Source organism: Felis catus, chromosome A1 (genome assembly GCF_018350175.1).
Source record: "Felis catus isolate Fca126 chromosome A1, F.catus_Fca126_mat1.0, whole genome shotgun sequence".
Lineage (NCBI taxonomy): Eukaryota > Metazoa > Chordata > Mammalia > Carnivora > Felidae > Felis > Felis catus.
In genome coordinates this window covers 45,015,669-45,036,168 of record NC_058368.1, presented here as the reverse complement: position 1 = coordinate 45,036,168, position 20,500 = coordinate 45,015,669, and the positions used below count along the sequence as shown (strand labels likewise).

General features: G+C 36.5%; 1 protein-coding gene across 3 annotated transcripts in view; it reads left to right on the top strand.

Moving 5' to 3' along the window:
* Positions 1-521: 521 nt before the first annotated feature.
* The window catches only part of KLHL1 (kelch like family member 1), a 355,898-nt gene continuing 335,919 nt past the window's right edge, over positions 522-20,500 (top strand). Inside the window, exon 1 of one of the 3 annotated variants that reach the window (XM_019827858.3) lies at positions 522-1,865. In XM_019827858.3, coding sequence (XP_019683417.1) covers positions 1,363-1,865 — 503 coding nt within the window. In that variant the 5' untranslated portion in view covers positions 522-1,362. Of the gene's footprint in view, positions 1,866-14,041; positions 14,164-20,500 lie in introns of those variants that run through there. The other 2 variants (XM_011288605.4, XM_045054161.1) reach the window with 2 other exon arrangements.

Sequence of the window (20,500 nt, the reverse complement as noted above, 5' to 3'; positions counted from 1 at the left end):
TTCATTCCAAAGCTACACACCGAACACACTGATTTTGCAAAAGTCGTCCCCTGCACTCAGATGCCCATCTTAAAATTTCTCCAGCACGCCTCTGGACCCCAAGACGAAGCGCTGCCTGAGTGTGTTAATGGCAGAATCACAATGTGTCAGAATGGTGGCATTATCACTCTTTGATGCCAGCATCACTGTTTCTTGTGTCTCACTGTGGACAAACCAAGGCTAAAGGTTAAAGGATGTGGTTTATTAAATAATTCAAGCCCTTAACATGCAACCTGCAAACCTATGGCAGCCTATTAAGTTTACGTTGCCATGATTCACGTTGGGTGTTTACTGATACTAAAGCATAATGCCTGTTTGTTTTACTTTTATTGCCACACAGTAATGTAGTGAGGAAGGGGGATGAAAAAAGGTGACAGGACCTAGCAAGGGGACAATAAGAGCGGCAGACTCACTTGCATAAAGAAGATTGAAGCCTTCCCTCCCTCCCTCCATCTCTCCGTATAGGCCCCAGTGCACATCTGCGTCACTTACAGGGGAGGAGGAGGCGATGAGGCAGAGAGAAAATTGTACTGTGAGGACCTTGACAGCTTCACGGGCGGGCTTTTCCTTTTGCCTTCCTATATTTTCTGGAATATTTATTCTTCTCTTTTACAAACTGACTATATAAAACCACCCCTTCTCGCCTTGCAGAAGGCATTTGACTTTCTCAAAGACACCCGGCAAGCTCTCAGAGCATCCTCGGAGAGGCCAGGCACAGGGGCGCAGGTGCACCGAGAAGACTAGGGGGTGCGCTTCTTCGCGACTTGGGGCGCGCTCTCTCGCTCGCTCTATCTCGCTCTCTCTCCCTCTCTCTCTCTCTCTCTCTCTGCGCTCTCCAGGCACTGAACTCTGAGCTGCAAGGACAGGAGAGCCGACACCTTCCCGACTGAGGTTTTGCCACGGGTGCATCCCAGGGAGGTGTATCCAGCTGCCGCCGCCTCCCGGGCTTCCGAGCGTGCAGACCTCCCTTCTTCGCGCACCTCCATCACCAGGGTCGTCCCTCCCTGCCGTAACCACGGGGCCCCCGCGCGCGGATCAAGGATTCTCAGCCCTCTGCGTCCGGCTCCTGCCTCTGCTCGCAGCCGGTGGGCTCCCCACGCGCGGGTCCTTGCGGACCTGACCGCAGCTGAGCGGCGCGGCTCTGCCGTCCGCGCTCGGGTGGTTGCCTAGCAGGGCGCGCAGCCCGCCTCGCCGCGAGTGCTCCCGGGGTGCAGAGGGCGCAGTCCGCCGCCTCCTCCAACCCCGAGCTCTGCTGGCCTCCCCCACCAGCTGGTCTGTCTACTCCCGCGGCCGCTGAGGTCTCTTTGCCTTCTTGCGTCAAACATGTCAGGCTCTGGGAGAAAAGACTTCGATGTGAAGCACATCCTGCGACTCCGCTGGAAACTCTTCAGCCACCCGTCGCCAGCCCCAGGCGGCCCGGCGGGGGGCGGCTGCCTGCAACAGGACGGCAGCGGCAGCTTCGAGCACTGGGGCCCCAGTCAGAGTCGCCTGCTCAAAAGCCAAGAGAAGGGCGGCGTGAGCACTTTCTGGAAGAAGCCTTCCTCTTCTTCCTCCTCTCCTGCGTCTTCCTCCCCTTCGTCTTCCTCCTCTTCCTTTAATCCACTGAATGGCACCCTGCTGCCAGTGGCCACAAGGTTGCAGCAAGGGGCGCCGGGGCAGGGCCCCCAACAGCCAGCCAGGACTCTCTTCTACGTGGAGTCTCTAGAGGAGGAGGAGGTGCCAGGCATGGACTTTCCTGGACCACACGATAAAGGGCTGGTCCTGCAAGAGCTCAAAGTGGAGCCGGCCAACTCAAGCCAGGCAACAGGTGAAGGATGTGGACACAGGTACAGTAAGACCCCATGGGGCATCCAAGCATCTCCCAGTTTCCACTGATTTCCCCTCTCCCCTATGGGCTTTGGTAGTTACTAAGACTAAAACGTTTCAGGTTGAGAAATTTGATTGAGAGATGCCAGCTCGGCTTTTATTACCCAAGTTTATATCATCTCACTGAAAGTTTGCTCATTAATTTCTACAGGCGCATTCATATGGTTTTGCTTTTTGCAAGTTTTCAGAGTTGTAATCACAAATTGAATATATATGCATTTTGGTAAATCTTTCAGTGGAGTGGGTCTCATATTTCTGAGATGATGGTGATCTTCTGTCGTCTTCTGTCACATCAGTATTCCCGTTACCTGATGTGAGATGAAACTTGTTTTAAACACCAGTCACAAGGATCTCATGTACTGGCCTAGAAATTGGCTTAGCGTGTTATCTAGGATCCCTGTGTCTTGAATCTATATACCAGAACTAATGAGGTGCGTGAAAGGAGGCCACTGGACAGCAGCATTTTCTCTTTCTCTTTTCTATTCTTCCATGAAATGCAGTGTTGTTATTCTCTATTCTAACTTCCCTTTTTATCTTCCTGTGTGTTCACTTTTGCCTTATTCAGAGTCTTAGAATTGAACTGTTGCTGAGCCTGTTTGCATTCAGCTGTTCTTATTTGGTGGTTTAGGATGGGATCTTTAGGTGGTAGGTCAACATTTATGTTTTGTATATTTTCAATATTAGATTCTTTTAGAAGAATTCTACCTTCAAGACTTATAGAAACCTTCAGACACATAAAACTTCTGAGTTTTACATTTTTAGAGAATTGACTCATTATTCATTACTAGTTTTGGCATATAGTGAGAATATGAAAAGATTTGCATTTAAATTCATATGATATCAGGATACATTACTGAAGAAACATAGGAAACATAGGAAAATTATAATGGATATGTTTATTAAATTTAATTACCTCTCAATAACAAAACAGAAACAACTTTTTAAACTTCTGGTTGATTGAATCACCTTCTTATAAAGTTGATTAAGTCACAAAAGGAATGCACAAAATAATACTGTAGGTGCTTTTCATGATGTTGACAAATGTGAAATTAAAGATATGAAAAAATATCCTTACAATTTTTGATTGTATGGATTATATGGAAGAGCCTTGGACATACTCTAATATGTTAAGACATTTAATGTAATGTATTTATTAAAAAGGAGGAAGTTTAATTTGTAATTTTCAAGTATGACAAAGTTTTTTTCCCATATATAGCAGACCTAAATATTAGTCTATATATTATTCAATTAAGATATTTTACCAAAATGGTTATAACTTTGGGTACCACCAATACCATAAAGTAATTTGATTTATGTGTTTACTAGTTATTATAGTTTAAGCCTTTTTTTCTATCAAATATGTTGAGCTTTACCTCCTTTAGTGTAGAATATTTAAAACCATTTTTTTTTTTAGTTTTCAGAAATCATAAGCATTTAGCAATTCATTTTATATATTTAAAAGAAAATATTATGTTAAATATTTACTAATTACTACTTTATTGAAACTGATATTTTATGACTAAGAGACTTTATAAAAAATAGATTATTTTTTTCAATTCTGTAAAGTCTTAAAACCAGCTTAAAATATGTGACCTTCTGAAAACACTAATGTTTAATAAGTTTTTTAAATTTGTTTTACAACAAATACACTTTTAAGTAAATGAGACATATTTGTCATGAGTAATTTCTGAAGATTTTTATGTAAGTTGAAGAATTTGAAAATACTAATAGAATATTGACTTAAGAAATTATAATAAGTAAAAAAATAAAAGTCATAACCAATAGAACACTTAGGCACAAAACACTCATCAGATGTAACTTCTGGTCCCTCATTTTTGAATGTATATCATTTTTACTCACAAAGAGTTGTATATAAAAAGAATTCTGAATATAAGCAAGTCCCACCAAAACCATCTTTGCTATTGGAATGATGGTTTCCTATGAGTTCTTGCATATTTAAAATATTAAAAATCAGGTCTAGTTTTATTTTTAAAATTGTGTTAAGACATAAATAGTTTAGAAAAATTTGAGCTTCTCACTGGAAAAAGGAGTTATTACTGATAGTGTGGATTTCATGAGTTTCCAAACCTTCATAGAGCATTGGTTCTGTGCTCATGATTGATTAAAACCATGCTACTAGACTTGAGTTAGCCATATATAGATATTGCATATATATTATAATTATATATATGAATTTTAATATGTGGTAAGAATAGGGTTCACTTCTCAGAAAAGACATCATTTCCAAAGTACTGAATGCAAAATAATATGTAAAATAATCAGTAATGTGCATTTTCTTTTGTTTCTATCTTAGCACATGCAGGAAATCTACATAGTGTTTATATTGATCAGTGAGTACATAAACCACCTAAACCCCGCATGATAATTTTGATTACTTGAGTTATTATTATCTAACCATACTGTGAAGTCCCATTTGATATTTAGCATCTTGTTTTATCAGTTGTGACTTCCATGCTAAATTAATCTTCATGTATGAAACAAGAGCTGACCCCTTTCTTTTCTCTTCATTTTCTGATCTTCTGTTTATTCATTTGGTTTCATGCTAGTTAGGAAGATTGGTTTAGACAAGTAAAAGTCACTCAGTTGGTTTCACTTGTTCAAACAGCTGCTGGGGATGTTCAAGGGAAAACTTCCTGTAATCTCAGAATTCTGGGAAACTATAATGGAGTTTAAACATAAAGGCAGCAGGAAGCCACTGGTAAACTAATGTATTACCTGAACCCAGACTTTATCTGGTCCCACCCTACTAGGCATACATAAAGAAATCTCAGTACTCTAATACCTTAACCATTACACCATTAAGAATTCTGACTATGGTAATAGGTTCCTCATCTATGTGATTAGTCATTTATTTTCTCTACTTCATTGTGAACTTAGTTGTTGGAAAGTATGTAATCTAGCTATTCAGATTATCATACATTCTTGGTGTGGATATTTTTATCCAAAGTTCTATAGGTAGTAATCTAAGAACCAAAGAGAAATATTTGTATTTTCACGGTTTGTAGTAATGTGAGTGGGAAAGGACATGTCATGGTCAACTGCCTCCTTTTTTAGTTTTCTCAGTTCTCACGGAATGCAGTCATCTGATTCCATGGTTTCAACTGCTGTCCACAACCTGTATCTCGAAATTTGTATCTCAAAATTTGGACCTGCCCCTGACCTCTGGTTTCACACACCCACCTCTCTGCTTGACCTCTCTTGTGGATATCACAGACACAATATAAATACAACATTGTACAAAACTGAACTCATAAATGTCCCCCTCTCTCTTGCTCAGTTTTCTTCTTTATCTCAGAGAACAGCTTTCCATGCATTAGGTTGTACAAGCCAAAAATTCAGGGTCATATTTGCCAACATGCTCTTCTCCATTGTTTTCACTATTCCACCAAGCACTGTCACTTTTTCTTCAAAAATTCCCTTCTTCTATCTGTGCCACATCCCTCCATCTCCATTGTTTGCACCTAATTCCAATATATTGTCCCCTTTCAACTCAGCTTCTGCCACTGCCATACGCATCATCCTCACTCATTAATTTTGCCACATATAATCCATTCTCTGATAGTGGAGTGAATGAAAAATTTAAAACGAAAATATGAACTATTTTGCCACACCCAGATTCTCCTTTTCTTTCTTTTTTCTTTTTTTTTTTTTTTTTTTAAGTATTGCCACCACCCTCTGACCACAATCCATACTCTGCACAGATGGACCTTGGATGATCTGTCTCTTGTCTATTATCAAGGCCCTTCCCTCACCAACCTCCCTCTTACCCTCTGTCTTCCAGACTCAGTGTCCTCCCTTAACATTTTTCTCTATCTTTGGGCCTCACAAACTTGTTTTGTCTCCTTGCATATTGGCTCTCCTTCCCTCAACCCACCCTTTTCTGAGTTCATTCCTATTTATCATTGAGATGTCTTGATTAAGAGCTTTGTACATTTCTCAAAGAAGCATCCGTTGGTCCCCTAGGCGAATTAATTTAAATTTTTAAAAATTTATTGCATCTGCTCATTCCATGTTCTTGGAGTAACTAAATACTCTCTACTTTTTTTTTCAATTTCTCATTGTCACCTGTAACTGCATATTAATATCTATGTTGTTTTTATTGTTTGTCTCTAACAAAAATTGCCCTGGGGCACCTGGATGGCTCAGTTGATTAAGCTATTAAGCATCAGACTTCAGCTCAGGTCATGGTCTCATGGTTGGTGAGTTCAAGCCCTGCATAGGGCTCTGTGCTGACAGCTTGAACTCTGGAGCCTGTATCACCCTCTCTCCCTCTGCCCCCCCACCTCTCTAAAATGAATAAACATTAAAAAAAAATTTAAAAACATTGCCCAGTGGACAGACTATTTCCATTTTGCTCATCATTTTGTCCCTATCATAGAGCATGTAGTTACTCAATAAACACTGTTAAGTGAATAAATATTTGTCATAATCATAGTGAGTGATATTGATTAAGAACTTCCTATTTGCTAGATAGCATGTTGAATGTTTATACTGTGCAATTTAATATTCAGAACAGTCCTTTGATTCTGGAACAATTATGTATCCCTTAGGTATAATGATTAGATAGATGAGAAGACTGAGGTACAGACAGCTAATTAATGTGCCCAGAATCATAGACTTGTACATAGTACAGCTGCACTTTGTCTTCTTACTCTCTGATCCAGACACCATATTCCAGGCCACTTTGCTAATTCTCCTTTCCTTCTGCTTAAACAAACAAACACAACAGAACATAAGAAAGGGGCTACAGCTAAAGTTATGCTGAAGCAGTTTTCCTATTCCCTTGGTTGCAATGATTCTCTGTTTGAATGTTTAAATAGACTTTTTAAAATAATAGTAATGGGTGGGATGCCTGGCTCAGTCGGTTAAGCCTCTGACTTTGGCTCAGGTCATGATCTCATGGTATGTGGGTTCCAGCCCTGTGTTGGGCTCTGTGCTAAGTGCTGAGAGCCTGAAGCCTGCTTCGGAATCTGTCTCTCTCTCTCTCTCTCTCTCTCTCTCTCTCTCTCTCTCCCTCTCTCCCTCTCTCCCCCTCCTCCACTTGTGCTCTGTCTCTCTCTTCAAAAATACATAAACGTTGAAAAAATTAAAATAAATAATATAAATAAAAATAATAATAGTGACAGACAATGCCTCATAAGGCTCAAAGAGAACTTCTTAGCCTAAGTTAGAAAACACTCAGTTTTTTTTTTCTGAAGTATCGTTCATTCTGTGCATTTTACTTTATAATTAAACAACACCATGAGGAAATGACTTAGGGAAAACTAATTTAATTTTTGAATCCAAAAGAGAGCTTTATGATAGAAATCTGCTTTTGAGGGTCGGAACAATTGATACGGAAAATTGTCACCAGAAGAAAGCATACACCATTAAATTATCATGAAAGTTGGTGAGACCTGAACCAGGTATTTGTTGAGAATGTTAAGAAATCAGTCTTGCCTCAGTCAAAAGGAAAAAGCAACTTTAAAAATGGTTAGAGGCTATTTATTCAGGAAAGGAGTTCTTAAACTATGCTTCTATGGAACACTAAAATGAAGTCATGTTCATATTTTCCTGTAACCCCGTTTCATAGTGAAAAAGAGTATGGAGTGATTTTACTCAAATTTATGTCTTCTTGGCTAATTTATCCCAGGCTGGAGTGTTACACAGTCTACTGTTATGTAGAGCAGAACTAGCAGCAGATGATACCTTGTTTGGGGAGAGCTTCTTTTATTTATTTTAGGATGGGTTTATCAATATTATTTGTCATTTTATAAAGAAGCCCACAATTTCCAGGTGCCCTCCCTTCTGAGCACACTTGCTTCAGGGAAAATAAGAAGATCATAAAGGAGAAAGAAATGAGACCACTTGATTGAACCTGCAGGTACCCAAAACTCCAGAACCATCTGAGTGAAAGATGTGACTATAAGTGCAGAATGAAACAAATACAACAAATATAACGAACAAAACCCCATGCTAATTGAGTACCATTTTCTGTTTTGCATTGATGAATTTCTAATGAATACCTTGTAAACTATATTATTAACCTCTTTAAGGTATGGTGATTTTAAATAATCTGAAAGTAATCCCTATCCAATCAAATTAGCATTTGGCGAATACAGAATATAATATTGATCAGATATTTGTTTTAGTTGGTTTCTTTTTTCTAAGCCTCAAAAAATAATTTGTGTATCTGGGGGATAATATGCTTCTGATCATTACTTAGATGATGTGTTTCTAAGTCACATTTCATTGTTTTTGACCAAGAACTCTTACGGAATGTACAGAAAACTAAGATCTACAGCATATTTTAGAGTTTCAAGTTTCTGAACATGAAAATATGCAGCATTTTAAACAGAGTCTCTAAGTAACAAGATTCTACTGATTTTATTTTACCATCTAAAATAACCACAGATATTTTTGTAGTAGTTGTAAAACAAATGCTCTGGAATTTACATACTAGTTTGGCCAAATAATAATTTACCTTTCTACATTTAAAATAATGTTATTCCAAACTTTGAGGAAAACATCTGATATAGATACTGATAATCTGAGCTGATTTAAATATTTGAAGATTTTTAAGTCAAGTATAAGCAAAAAGCAAGCAAACAAACAAACAAAAAAACCCAAAACAACAACAACAAAGAAACGTGTTGTACCATATAAGTTTTAGGATGACTACTTTGCTGACTTTTCTGGCCAGAATTTGAGAACAGATTGATATAAGTGTGTATGAAAGCTTAACATAGGTTTTCCTGACCAGAGAGAATGTGTGCTATAGTTTAGGATCCCAAGAAATATCTGTTTTGAGTGGAAAGTCTATGAGGTAGATCATTTTGACTGATGATCATGTCACAGGAATGGTACTTTTTGAAAATGATCTGAGAATCTCCAGTAATAATAAAGAGTGCATTTAGTTGATGTTAATTCTAAATTTGGCCTTTCCCATTCTTTTGGTGGATTTAATCTAATTCAGATAACTGATTACTGTAGGTAATCTTTCATTTTGAGTTTCTATCATAATTGTGACACTGTGTCCAGGCCACATTTTTCCTTAGTGATGTTGATTGACATTTGCTCATGTAACTCAGCATTTCCATCTTGACTAAAATACAGCGGAACAACTTAAATTATGAGACCAGAAAATTGGGATGGTTCATACTATAAGGGAAAGGAAGAATTCAACAATTTTATAGTTTTTCAAGAGGTGAATGCCAAAAATCTCTTTGTATCAACAATAAAACACACAACTTTGTTTTATTTCTTTAGTAGATTCGAATTCTACTAAAATATCCAAGGTGTCTCTTTAGGCCAATATTCAAAAATACCAGAGCTTCAAAAAAAATGGAAAAATAGGAAATATGGCTATTTTTAAAATCTATATTTTTGAATTTATGTATACAAAAACACTCTGACTTTCCAACTCAGAGATTCAACCTCGAACTCTAACATTTAGGAAGTAAACTTGGAGTTGTTTTTTTCTTATTTGTAATAAAATTTAAATGTGATGCCTACTTTTACAGTTACCTTTGAGATACTGTTATGTAATTTCAGTAGAAAAGGTCACACAAATTAGTGCCTAGATATTTGGCACGTGGTGATCCTGGTAATGTTTAAACATTTATTGGTGCAATTTTCTTTTCTCAAAAGGAACTTTTGTATTATAATTATTTTATGATTCTGGTTTACCGTGGCTTTGGTTAGATCAGTCAATTGTCATTAACAAAAGCAATATGCCCATATTATATGTATATATATTCAAAATTCTTAAAAAGAAACTAAGATGAAAGAATCCTGGGCCAAATAATATTCTAATCATTTTATTCGTCACCGTGAAATAACTGGACCTCCTGCCTGGCTAAGACAGAGTAACAGGGACTGGACTCACTTTCTCACCTAGAGAGCAACAAAGAACAAAAGAGGGAGAGAAGAAAAAGAAAGACAGAAGGAAGACAAATAAAGGCAAAAAGGAATGAAGAAAGAAAGGGAAAAAGGGAGGAAAGGAGGTAGGAAGGAAGGAAAGAAGGAAGGGAGGGAGGGGATATAGGAAACAACATTTTTCAAGACACTGGACATCAGGTACTGAAAGAGAGTGATTCCTGAGATGTGAAAATCAAATGAAATGACCCTGTGATTGTCCCAGCTTACCTCCTTGAGAGAGATTCCAGGCACTGATGCAGGGGAAACCAAGAGAAATATGATAACCACCCTGGATTGAAGAGAGGGAGCTGAGTGTCCAAGGAGCCCAAGTCAGTGAGATCTCACAAGACAGAATGTCACAGAAAAGACCTTCATGGACAGAAGTCTCAGAAATCTGCGGTGGGGCCTCTTGAGTATTTGGCAGATCAGTATTCAGTAGAATAATAACAGATACATGTGTTTAGGAGACAGCCCAAGTCTTGGGAAAGAACTATATTAGAATTAGAGGGACTAACACCTGTCCCTAGCAATAGGAATGGAATGATTCATGGAATTAGAGAAAGTATTTGGAGGAATGTTATATTAGTAACAGGAAATGACTAGCCCTAAAATAAATGCTGCCATGGTTCTGCTTAACAAATCCAAAAGTATCAGACGGTTTCCACGTAACATTAAACGTGCCTTGGAAAAAATTGAAGAATAATTCATATATTTAGAAGTATTTAATACCAAACAAGGTGAATTTTGTAATGTATGACATCCAATTAAAGATGACTAGGCAACAAAGAAGTAGAAAAATATGAACCATAATGAGGAGCAAAATAATCAATTAAAACTAAAAACTATGGCCGACAAGGTAATTAATGCAGTTAAATCCTATTTTATATATTCAAGTAGTTAAGTAGGGTCATGGTAGATAGGAAAAGATTAACATCAGACTTCTATAATGCCTGAGATTATATATATATATATATATATATATATATATATATATATATATATACACACACACACACACACACACACACACACGCACACACACTCACTCACACACATACATATAGGGTGACATTAATGGTAGAGCACAGATTGCAGAAAAACATGGTACTGGCTGGAACAAGGAATGGAAATCACCAGAAATGATAACTACATGGGTAAAAGTAAGATTAGTTTTTATTATATAAATCTGGAACATTTAAAAGATATATGATGGTTAAACAAACAAAAATATTATAATATGAGAGGTGTGTTGTATTTTTTTTCCATATGTATAAGATAAATGTATGACAACAATAGCATTAAGACTGGTAGGGGAATCAGGACAGCTGGGTGGCTCAGTCAGTTAAGCATCTGACTCTGGATTTTGGCTCAGGTGGTGATCTCATGGTTTCCTGAGTTCGAGCCCCATGCTTGGGATTCTCCCTCTCTCCCTCTTTCTCTGCCCCTCCCTTTCTCGTGCTCTGTCTCTCTCAAAATAAATTAATAAACTTAAAACAAATACTGGGAGAGGAGAAATGAAAGTACAGTATTATACGGTTATTATACTAAATGTGAAATGGTATATCATTTGAAGGTAGTCTCAGAAGTATATTATAAATCATAAAGCAACCACCAAGGTAATGGAACAGTGATAAATAGCTAGTAATCCAAAAAAGAAGATATGATACTCTCATAAAAATTATTTAATTAATCTAAAAAGTAGGAAATGGGAACAAAGATAGGGCAATTAGAAAATGCACAGCACAATTTTAGTCTGAATCCTAACTATATCAACAATTACATTAAAAACAGCTCCTCTATGCATCTATGATTAAAATGCAGAGTTTATTGGGTTGTTTAAAAAGCCAGATCTAAGTATATTCTGCTTATAAGAAATACACTTAAAAATAAACAAAAATTTTTGTTGAAAGGAAAAGGATAAAAAAGATATAGTATGCTAAGATTAATCAAAAGAAAGCTGAAATGGATATATTCATACTAAACAAAATATATCTCAAAACAAGATATATCTCAAAACAAAGAATATCGATCTGATGACAATCTTGAAAAACCTGCAGTTAACATCCTAGTGTTGAAAGACAAAATGTGTTTCCTCTAAGATCTGGAGCAAAATGAGAATTTCTTCTCTTATCACTTATTAAACATTGTATTGGAAATGCTAGTCAATTCAGTAAAGAGACAAAAAGAAATAAAAGGCATCTATACTGGAAAGTAAGAAATAAAATCATTTTAATTGGCATAAGAATTGATCATCTATGTAAAAACGAAAAACATAGTCTTTATTTGCAGGCGTAATTGTTTATTAAAAAATTTTTATTTGAATCTGCAAAACAGATAATGGCTTTTTTAAGGTGGCAGCATATAGAGTGAACATTCAAAAATCAATTATATTTCTATATACTTTCAAGGGAAAACTAGAAATTAGAAATATAAAAATAATATATCTCATAGTAATATCAATAAAATATGAAATACTTAATAATAAATATGACCAAAAATATGAAGACTCATACACTGAAAACAATAAAGCCCTCTGATAGAAATTAAAAACCTAAATAATGGAAAGATATACTATATTCATGGATCAGAAAAATTACTATTACTAAGATGTCAAGTATTTCCCAATTCATCTATAGATTATAAACATTCCCCTAAGAAAATGTTTGCATTTTTTGTTCAAATTGACAGATTTATTCTAAAATCCATTGAAAATTTGAAGGACCTAGAATAAACAAAACAACTTTGAAATAATTTAACATATTTGAAGACTAACACTCCTGATTTCCAGATTTGTTATCAAGGTACAGTAATAGAGACAATGTGGCATCATTATCACAATATATATGAATAGGGAATGGGTAAATAATTCTGATAATAGCCATTTTATGAAACAACATTATGCTATTTAAAAAAGAATAAGCTGATCCTCAAATGCCATGATTGAATGTAAAAATGTTATGATGAGCCAAAGAAACTAACTGTGTGGTGTATTTCTCCTATTATAAGTCAGATAAACTTATTCATTGTATTTATTATTCATACTTTGAATAGAAATTTGATTCTAACTTGCCTTGAATCATTTATTGGAGTCAGATGCCTCTTTGAGTTGATACATGGCCTAAGAAGTCATCCAGTGACATTTTGCAGAACTTGATAATGAAATATTCACACCGACTCTTTTGCTACCTTCCACTTGGCAGCAGATCAGAAAGAAGGGAAGGCTAAATAGTTTTATAGTAAGTGTTCGGCAAAGAAAGTTCAGAAGGCCTTGCTTTGTGACCACAAGGGACTTTGTATCATGAGTCAGTGGAAGCATCTCCATTGCCAGTACTAGAGGAGCAACAATACAATCCATGAACTTTACCTTAATGATTCAGAAAGGAATGAGCAATGTGCCGTCTTCTTTTTTGACTCCTCTTTGGATTTTTCCAGATGACTTGAACATTCCACTAGACGTGTTTCCCCACAGAGAAAAAAAGTCTCATTATTTACTCATTCTTGTCCTAATAGATCTAAAATATTTACATGTCATTATTCTCCCTAACAACAGCCTGTGACTTTTAGATAGATTTCTTATCAAATACTTTTTCAATTGTAAAGTCAAATTTGTATTGGTATAGTATAGTATAGTATAGTACAATATACTGAATTTGTATTAGTATTTGTAATGTATACTAAATTAGTCTTAGTGTTAGTATTTGTATTGTATAGTAAATTTGTATTAGTATTAGAGCCCCTCAAAGACACAATTTAAAAATATTTTCTAAATGTAAATTTTCTTTTCCTTTCCCCAGATTGATATACCTAGTGGGAATCTTAAAACTCCTTTGTATCTGTTCTCACTCTTATATTCTATCTTTGCCTCATACCAAATTTTTCTCTTTGTATGGTAAATATTTTAATTCTTATTCTTCAGTAAACACCAGAAAAATCTTTGGTCTTTATAACATTGCAAACTGAAATATGTATGGTGTTTAAATATTGAAATTTTTTATGGCATATATTTCTCTAAAATAATATTGTTTGACTTTAAAAAATATATCAGCCTCCACAGTTGCATGTTACAACAGAAAGAAAACTGGATTTGGCAATAGAAAACCTTAGTTTTAGAGTACACTCTACTTGTATAGGAAAATGTCACTGTTGCCACTTAAATTGCTTTTTATCTCATTTTTTTATTAGACTATGGTGGGAGAGGGCAAAAAATACATCATATCTAAAGGCCTCTAGCCTTGCCACCACAAAAGAAGACAGTGGATCTTTACCTATAGTTGATTCAGCTTGACTCCTAGTATATCAGCGTGAATTAGGCTGCACTTTGACTACTTAAGATATGAGGTAAGCTCTATTTGAACACTTAAGGTATATTCTGAGCCAAATGTACCCCAAGGAAAATGCTAAATGTTCCTCCACTTAATGAAGACTATTTTAAATCAGTTTGGACTAGTCTGGAAATCAGTCTGGAAATACATTTCCAGACAATATGCTGGCTTCTTGAGATACAGAGAGGTATAACAACTCCCTTTTTTTCAGAGTAAAAAACTAGTAGTAAACTAAGTAATTTTAGAAATTTAACTTGTAATACACTAAATATATCTTAAAAGAGATTTTTAAAGGTACAGAAAAGGAAGGCTTTGAAAAGGTCTTAATAAAGTTCAGACCAGCATCAGCATGTGCAGTTGCTAATTAGAAGCAAAAATAGAAATGAATGAGCATGGCTATGCCTGGGTAAAATGTCAGTTGATGTGGCTGGGGCTATAGATCATAATCAGAAAATGGGGGCCTTTCTCGATCATACTAAAGATTTTGGATTTTATGTATGGTGACTGTGAATGAATCTAGCTGATGAGATTCAAACTTTAGTGTGACAATATTTGAGATGGACCAGAGAAAAGATGGGGGAAGCTGAAAGTGGAGAGCCATGTTAGAAAGGCTAAAACAACAGTCCTGGTGAGGAACTATTACTAAGAAAAGGGACAGAAGGAAAGAAAGCATTTAGAAAATAAAATGCCACATCTGCCAATTAATTGGGGTTTAATTGTAAAAGAGAGGATGAGAGAAGAAGATCTACAATTCTGCAATGGCAAATGAATGTACATTTTTGTGTGGGTACAAAGTGGATAATGCAGAAGGCTGGAGGGAAGAGAATGACTTTTGTTTTGAATAATCTGAGTCCAGTAAAGTAGCTGACATAAATATTTTTTGTCTTAGTCTTTGTGCAGTAGTTGTAGTGGGCTAAAAAAAATAAAGAAATTAAAATTTAGGAAAGTGTAGTTATAGAGTATGTAAGGTCTTAAGATTTCACATGAACAATAGACCTAGATAGTGAGAGCATCAAATATGTTGCCATGAGAATGAGTTAGTAACTTGAGTTAAAGGTGTACAATTCATTTGGAAAGCCGAGAAATGGTAAATCACTTCCAGCATAAACAGCTACATCTTCAGTGAATTTTACACACACACACACAAACACACACACACACACACACACACACACACAATACAGATGGCCATATATAATTACAAAGCTCACAAATATTTAACAAAATATGCTTTTTAAATTTATTAATTTGAAGTGGTAAATAACTTCCCCAAACAATACAACACTTTTGAAATATCCAACATGTCATTACACTTGAAAGGAATGCTATTGGAACCAAGAAGTTAATATCAAAAACTTGAGCCTCAAGGAACTTAAAAAGTATGTCTAGTCAGCTCTACTTCAAGATAGTTTCTCAATATTCACACACATGCCTATAGTTTTCTATGCTGAGTTTGACATATTAATTAAAATATTTCCTATGTTAATTCTTTAGAAAAGAAAAGAATTTATCGGTAGCTTTATATTTCACTCAACTTTATCCAACTGTCTACCAGGTTGGAGAATTACATTGGTCCAGGAGCTAGTCAAGGAGAAGTATACCAAAGTGAGCCAATGTAACATTATCCACCTGTGTAAAAGAACATCAAAGTAATATATTCAATTGTGAAAAACCAGTGATAGCCACAATCTCAGGAAACATCCTTCCTATTGTTTCTTACTGGCCATAACTACATTGTGAGGTTAAGTATAACTTTTTATAAGTATTATATTAAAAAAATAAAAAAACATATTGTATTTAAATGTGCAGATAAATTTAACTGAATGTATAAAGTAAATTGGCAATTATTTTGGACTTTCTTCAGAGAAATTCTGGCAGTTAAAAATTAGAAGAATGAGTGATACACTTGAAATTACAAATTTGTGATTCCTTATAATTATAGAAGCTTTATGATAGAAAAGGTTAATCTCTCTCAAGTAGCAAATATATCTAAAATAGAAATTATCTCCTTATACTCAAGTTTCTATTAAGTAAATGGCTTAAATTTATGTAGTTATAATATACAGGGTTAGAAATAATTAGGAATATTTCATTGCTGGTGGGAATGTAATTTGCTTTGGTGTGGAGGTGTGGAGAGAGCCATGGGACAATATCTATGGTATGAAACAATATAAAAGCCTTTTAATTCAAGAATACAAATTTTGAGAACATATCCTTCAGAAATAGAAGCACTTTGATGTTAAGAAACTCCCATGCTCCATGCTTTATCGTCAATAGAAGAATGAAAAAAATCATTTTATATTCATTTTGTAAAACAAACAATATAAAATATATGATATAAAATATATCCTGTAAGATTATATAAGTAGGAAAAGAATAAATTATGTAGAATGTCTCAGATAACACTAGTGTTCAATGCATAAAGCAATTTGAGATATGTGCGAGATATAATAAAATTATAGTATAAATTAAAAACAAGAAATCTCCACATGCATCTCTTTATGTGTAAATTCCTTTGTAAGATCAGAGAATAGTATGATTAAATCAAACACCATATTTTACATTTGTTACATGAAGATTATAAGACATATAGACTATGTGTGTCTATTGTTTTCTATGTTGTTAATGTGTTACATTAAACTTTAATCCTATTTTTTAAATTAATAAGCTAAGAAAGGTTGCAAAAAATTATTTTATTAAATATTGACTTTGAGAATGATGCATATAATGGGTGTCAAACTTTGGCAAATGCCTATTGGAGGTGTTCAAGAAGAGTAATATTGCCATCTATTGGTCATTTATTCACATAGAAGATACATGGTCCCTTGAAAATAATGTAAGAGTTGATCAAGCAGTTAAAACCATATAATATAGCAGATAAACAAGGACATCAAAATATCCTAACTTACTAACAAATTGCTAGGAAAGATTTTCTTCTTTTTTCATATTCAATTTTCACTATGCTATTAAAGTAATTAATGACCTTTTAAAATGAGTTTTGGAGTGTTCCCTCCTCTTTGATAATTTGATAGTTTCTATCTTTGTTGAACTCCAAATTTTGTTCACGCATTGTTTTCCTAATTTCATTTAGTTGTCTATGTGTTCTGTAGTTTACTGAAGTCCTTTAAAAAGGTTATTCTGAATTACTTGTCAGACAGTTTATAGATCTCCTTTTCTTTAGGACCAGTTATTAGAACTTTATTAGTTTTCTTCGGTGATGTGTTCGCCTGATTCTTTGTGATCCTTGTACCTTGTGTTGGCATCTGCATTTGAGTAAGTGATACATGCTTCCACACTTTTCAGGTTCACTTTTGAAGGAAAGATCTTCTCCAGTCTGCTCAGCTTGAGATTTTAGATCTATCAGCTGTGGGTATTGCCCACAGGCAGGCAGGGCTTACTATCAGGTTCCTTAGTTGGTTGAGGCCCACTGCCTGTGCATGCTCTGAGATTTGTGGCTGAGGTAGGGGTGGAGTGTGTTGGGGGGTGGCCACTGGCTGAGCTCCATGACTGGATTAGCCTGCTGATTGTGCTCTTATTCCAGTGGGGTTTCTAGGTAATCTCCCTGGTTGGGTAGGGCTCCTGATATTCTCTGTGGTCAGGTAGGGTTGCTAGTTCGGCTTTGCAACCATATCTGGGTGTGGGGTAACAGACTCTGTTCTCTAACAGGGTGATGCTACTAGTGAGAGTCTAATTGCACACAGCTGAAGTCTGGGCTCCACAATTGCTCATGGTTAGGTTGGCCCTCAGGCTGTATGTACTCCTTGACCAGATGGTGCCACTGGCTATGCCCCCAAATTGGGTAAGGCCACAGGCTGGGCTTCACAATTAGGTAGGCCCTTGGCTATACTGTGCTGTTATGTAAGGTTACTGTCTGGACTCTCTTGTTGGGCAGGGCCTTCAGTTGTACCCTGCAGTTGGGTGGGGATGCAGGCTGTGCTCTGTGTTTGAACAGGGTCTTATCCAGGCTCTTGGTTGGGTAGGGCTGAATTCTATATTCCATGATTTAGTGGGCCGCAATTTGGGCAAGGCATGTTTGGATAAGGTCCCATGCTATGTTCAACAATTGGGCAGGGTCACAGGGTGGGCTCTACTGCTGGGTGGGGTTGTAGGCTGGGCGGTACTGGACGATGGGCTCCCAGGCTGTCCAGGGTCACTGTTCAGGCTTTCTGGCTGTTCAGGGCCAGGAGTTATGCTCAACAGCCAAGGTGGATTGCTGGCTTGGTTCCTTGTGGTCTGTAGGATGGGCTCCAGGCCTGCCTGGATTCTATGACTAGGCTTCCTGGCAGAGTGGGACTGGAGGCCATGCATAGTAGTTGGGTGGGGGTGTACATTTGCTCTTCTACCCTTGCCGTAGAATGTGCTTAGCAGCTGGTGGAGCTTTGAAATTGGTCCCCTGCCCAGTGGAGGCATAGAATGGGCTTCATGGACAGTACAACCTCTTGTCTGGGAACTTAAATCAGTCAGAATGGCCAGCTGAGCTCCCTGGCCAGATGGGGCCACCAGCTCAGCCCTGCAGATGGGAAGAGCCAGTGGCTGGGATCTTTGTTTGGGTGCTACTATTAAGCAGGGACTCAGTCAGCCAAGGTCTGAGCACTGGTTGCTATAAGCACCACCCTTTTTTTTTTATCTCTATCTGATCCCCAGTGATGGAGCACCCATGGATTTCCCCTCATGATCCTTGGGCAATGAGACCTGGATGTCTACCTGGGGCTCATATTCCCCCATGAAAAAACCTGGGGTGGCTCTCTTGGTGAGGTGCTATGCTGGCCCAGGGCAGGAGTGATGAGAGTAAAGGGAAACCAATGAGGTCCTTCTCAGTTTCTGTGGTCCAAGAGGGGCTACAGCCTTAATGCCAAATGCTGGGATTTTCACAATGGTGTTTTATCTGTGGATAGTTGTTAGTTTGTCTTTTTGTGAGAGAGACTGAAGTCAGTCAGGAGCAACCTGTGTCAATATTTTCATATCATTACTCTCCCCAACTTTTCAAAGATTCTCAAAATTTGCTTAATTTTTTCCTAAAAATATTGAAAAAGAATTAAGAGTGTCTACCTTACAAAATGCAATAATTTCAATTACTTAAAATTATATAAAAGTATAATGGATAAATATAATGTTAAAAGCGTACTACCTATAATTCAAGTGAACTTTTGTATTTGAAAAAGACCACACATTCAAGTCATGCAAGGCAAATTTATGGACTCTTGAGTAGAAGGAAACAATGGGCCTACTATTCTTAAGTCTGTGTCTTGCTGAATTACATGAGGTTCCAAGTCTGCCTGACCCACCTCACATGCAGATTTGAGTGAATTATGGCAGAGTATCTGAGGGCTCTTGGAGACTAACATTACACCATAGTAGTTGAGCTAACAGCGTTGGGAGTGTGGTCCATAATACCAGAGTTAATGAAACTAGATTGAAAATGCTTGCAGCATGTCACTTTCCCATCAGTCCAGAGTTTTTCCTAGGCTTTATTATTGACACGTGTAATTTGCTCAAGATTTTTTATATAGAACTTTGTCAGTAAAATATGTAACCTTGAAACTAGTATTGCATATTAACCTGACAACGTTCTCCACAATGGTCCATTGGCTATTATAAAGAAAATAAAGAAAAGGATAAACAGAGCAAATAAACACTGGGCTCTCTTTAAACTAATTCTCTGAGAGTTTCTTTGAATTTATGAAATACAGTATCAGGATAACTTTTCAGAGTCTATAGAAGCAACATGTTTTAATTCTAACTCTAGGTAGATCTTTCAGATCATCTTGTCCTGAAGCTAGTAAATTACAACCATAGTATTCTCATTTAGCTAACTGTAGCCTTAGTAATTCAAATTAAGTTTTGTCCTCACTCAGATTAGATAATCTGGCAATTGATTCTCCTCTTTATTCCATTTCCTTCAGAAGAGACTATATATTGATAAATCTACTAATCACATCCCTCTCTTACCTAGAAAGTGGGGTCAAGTTATAATACATTGAGCAAAGAACTTTTCCACTGCTTTGAGGTTTGCTTATGGTATTTTTGTTTTTAAATCTGTTTTTTACCACAGCAAATACTTTTCAGAACTCTTACCATTGGGAGGTTTTTATTGGTAAGTACAAGCCCTTGTCAGTTCTCCAAATGGAGCTGTTCTGAAAGGTTATTTTGAATTTTCTCCCTAAGACACTGCTGAAAAATTCTCAAAAAATCCAATAATGCACATTAATTACACTAGAATTGAATCATCTTATTGGCAATGCCATTAAATTTCTTTTTTAATTTTTTTAAAATTTTAAAATTTTTATTTATTTTTGAGAGACTGAGACAGATCATGAGCAGGTGAGGGGCAGAGAGAGAGGGAGACACAGAAT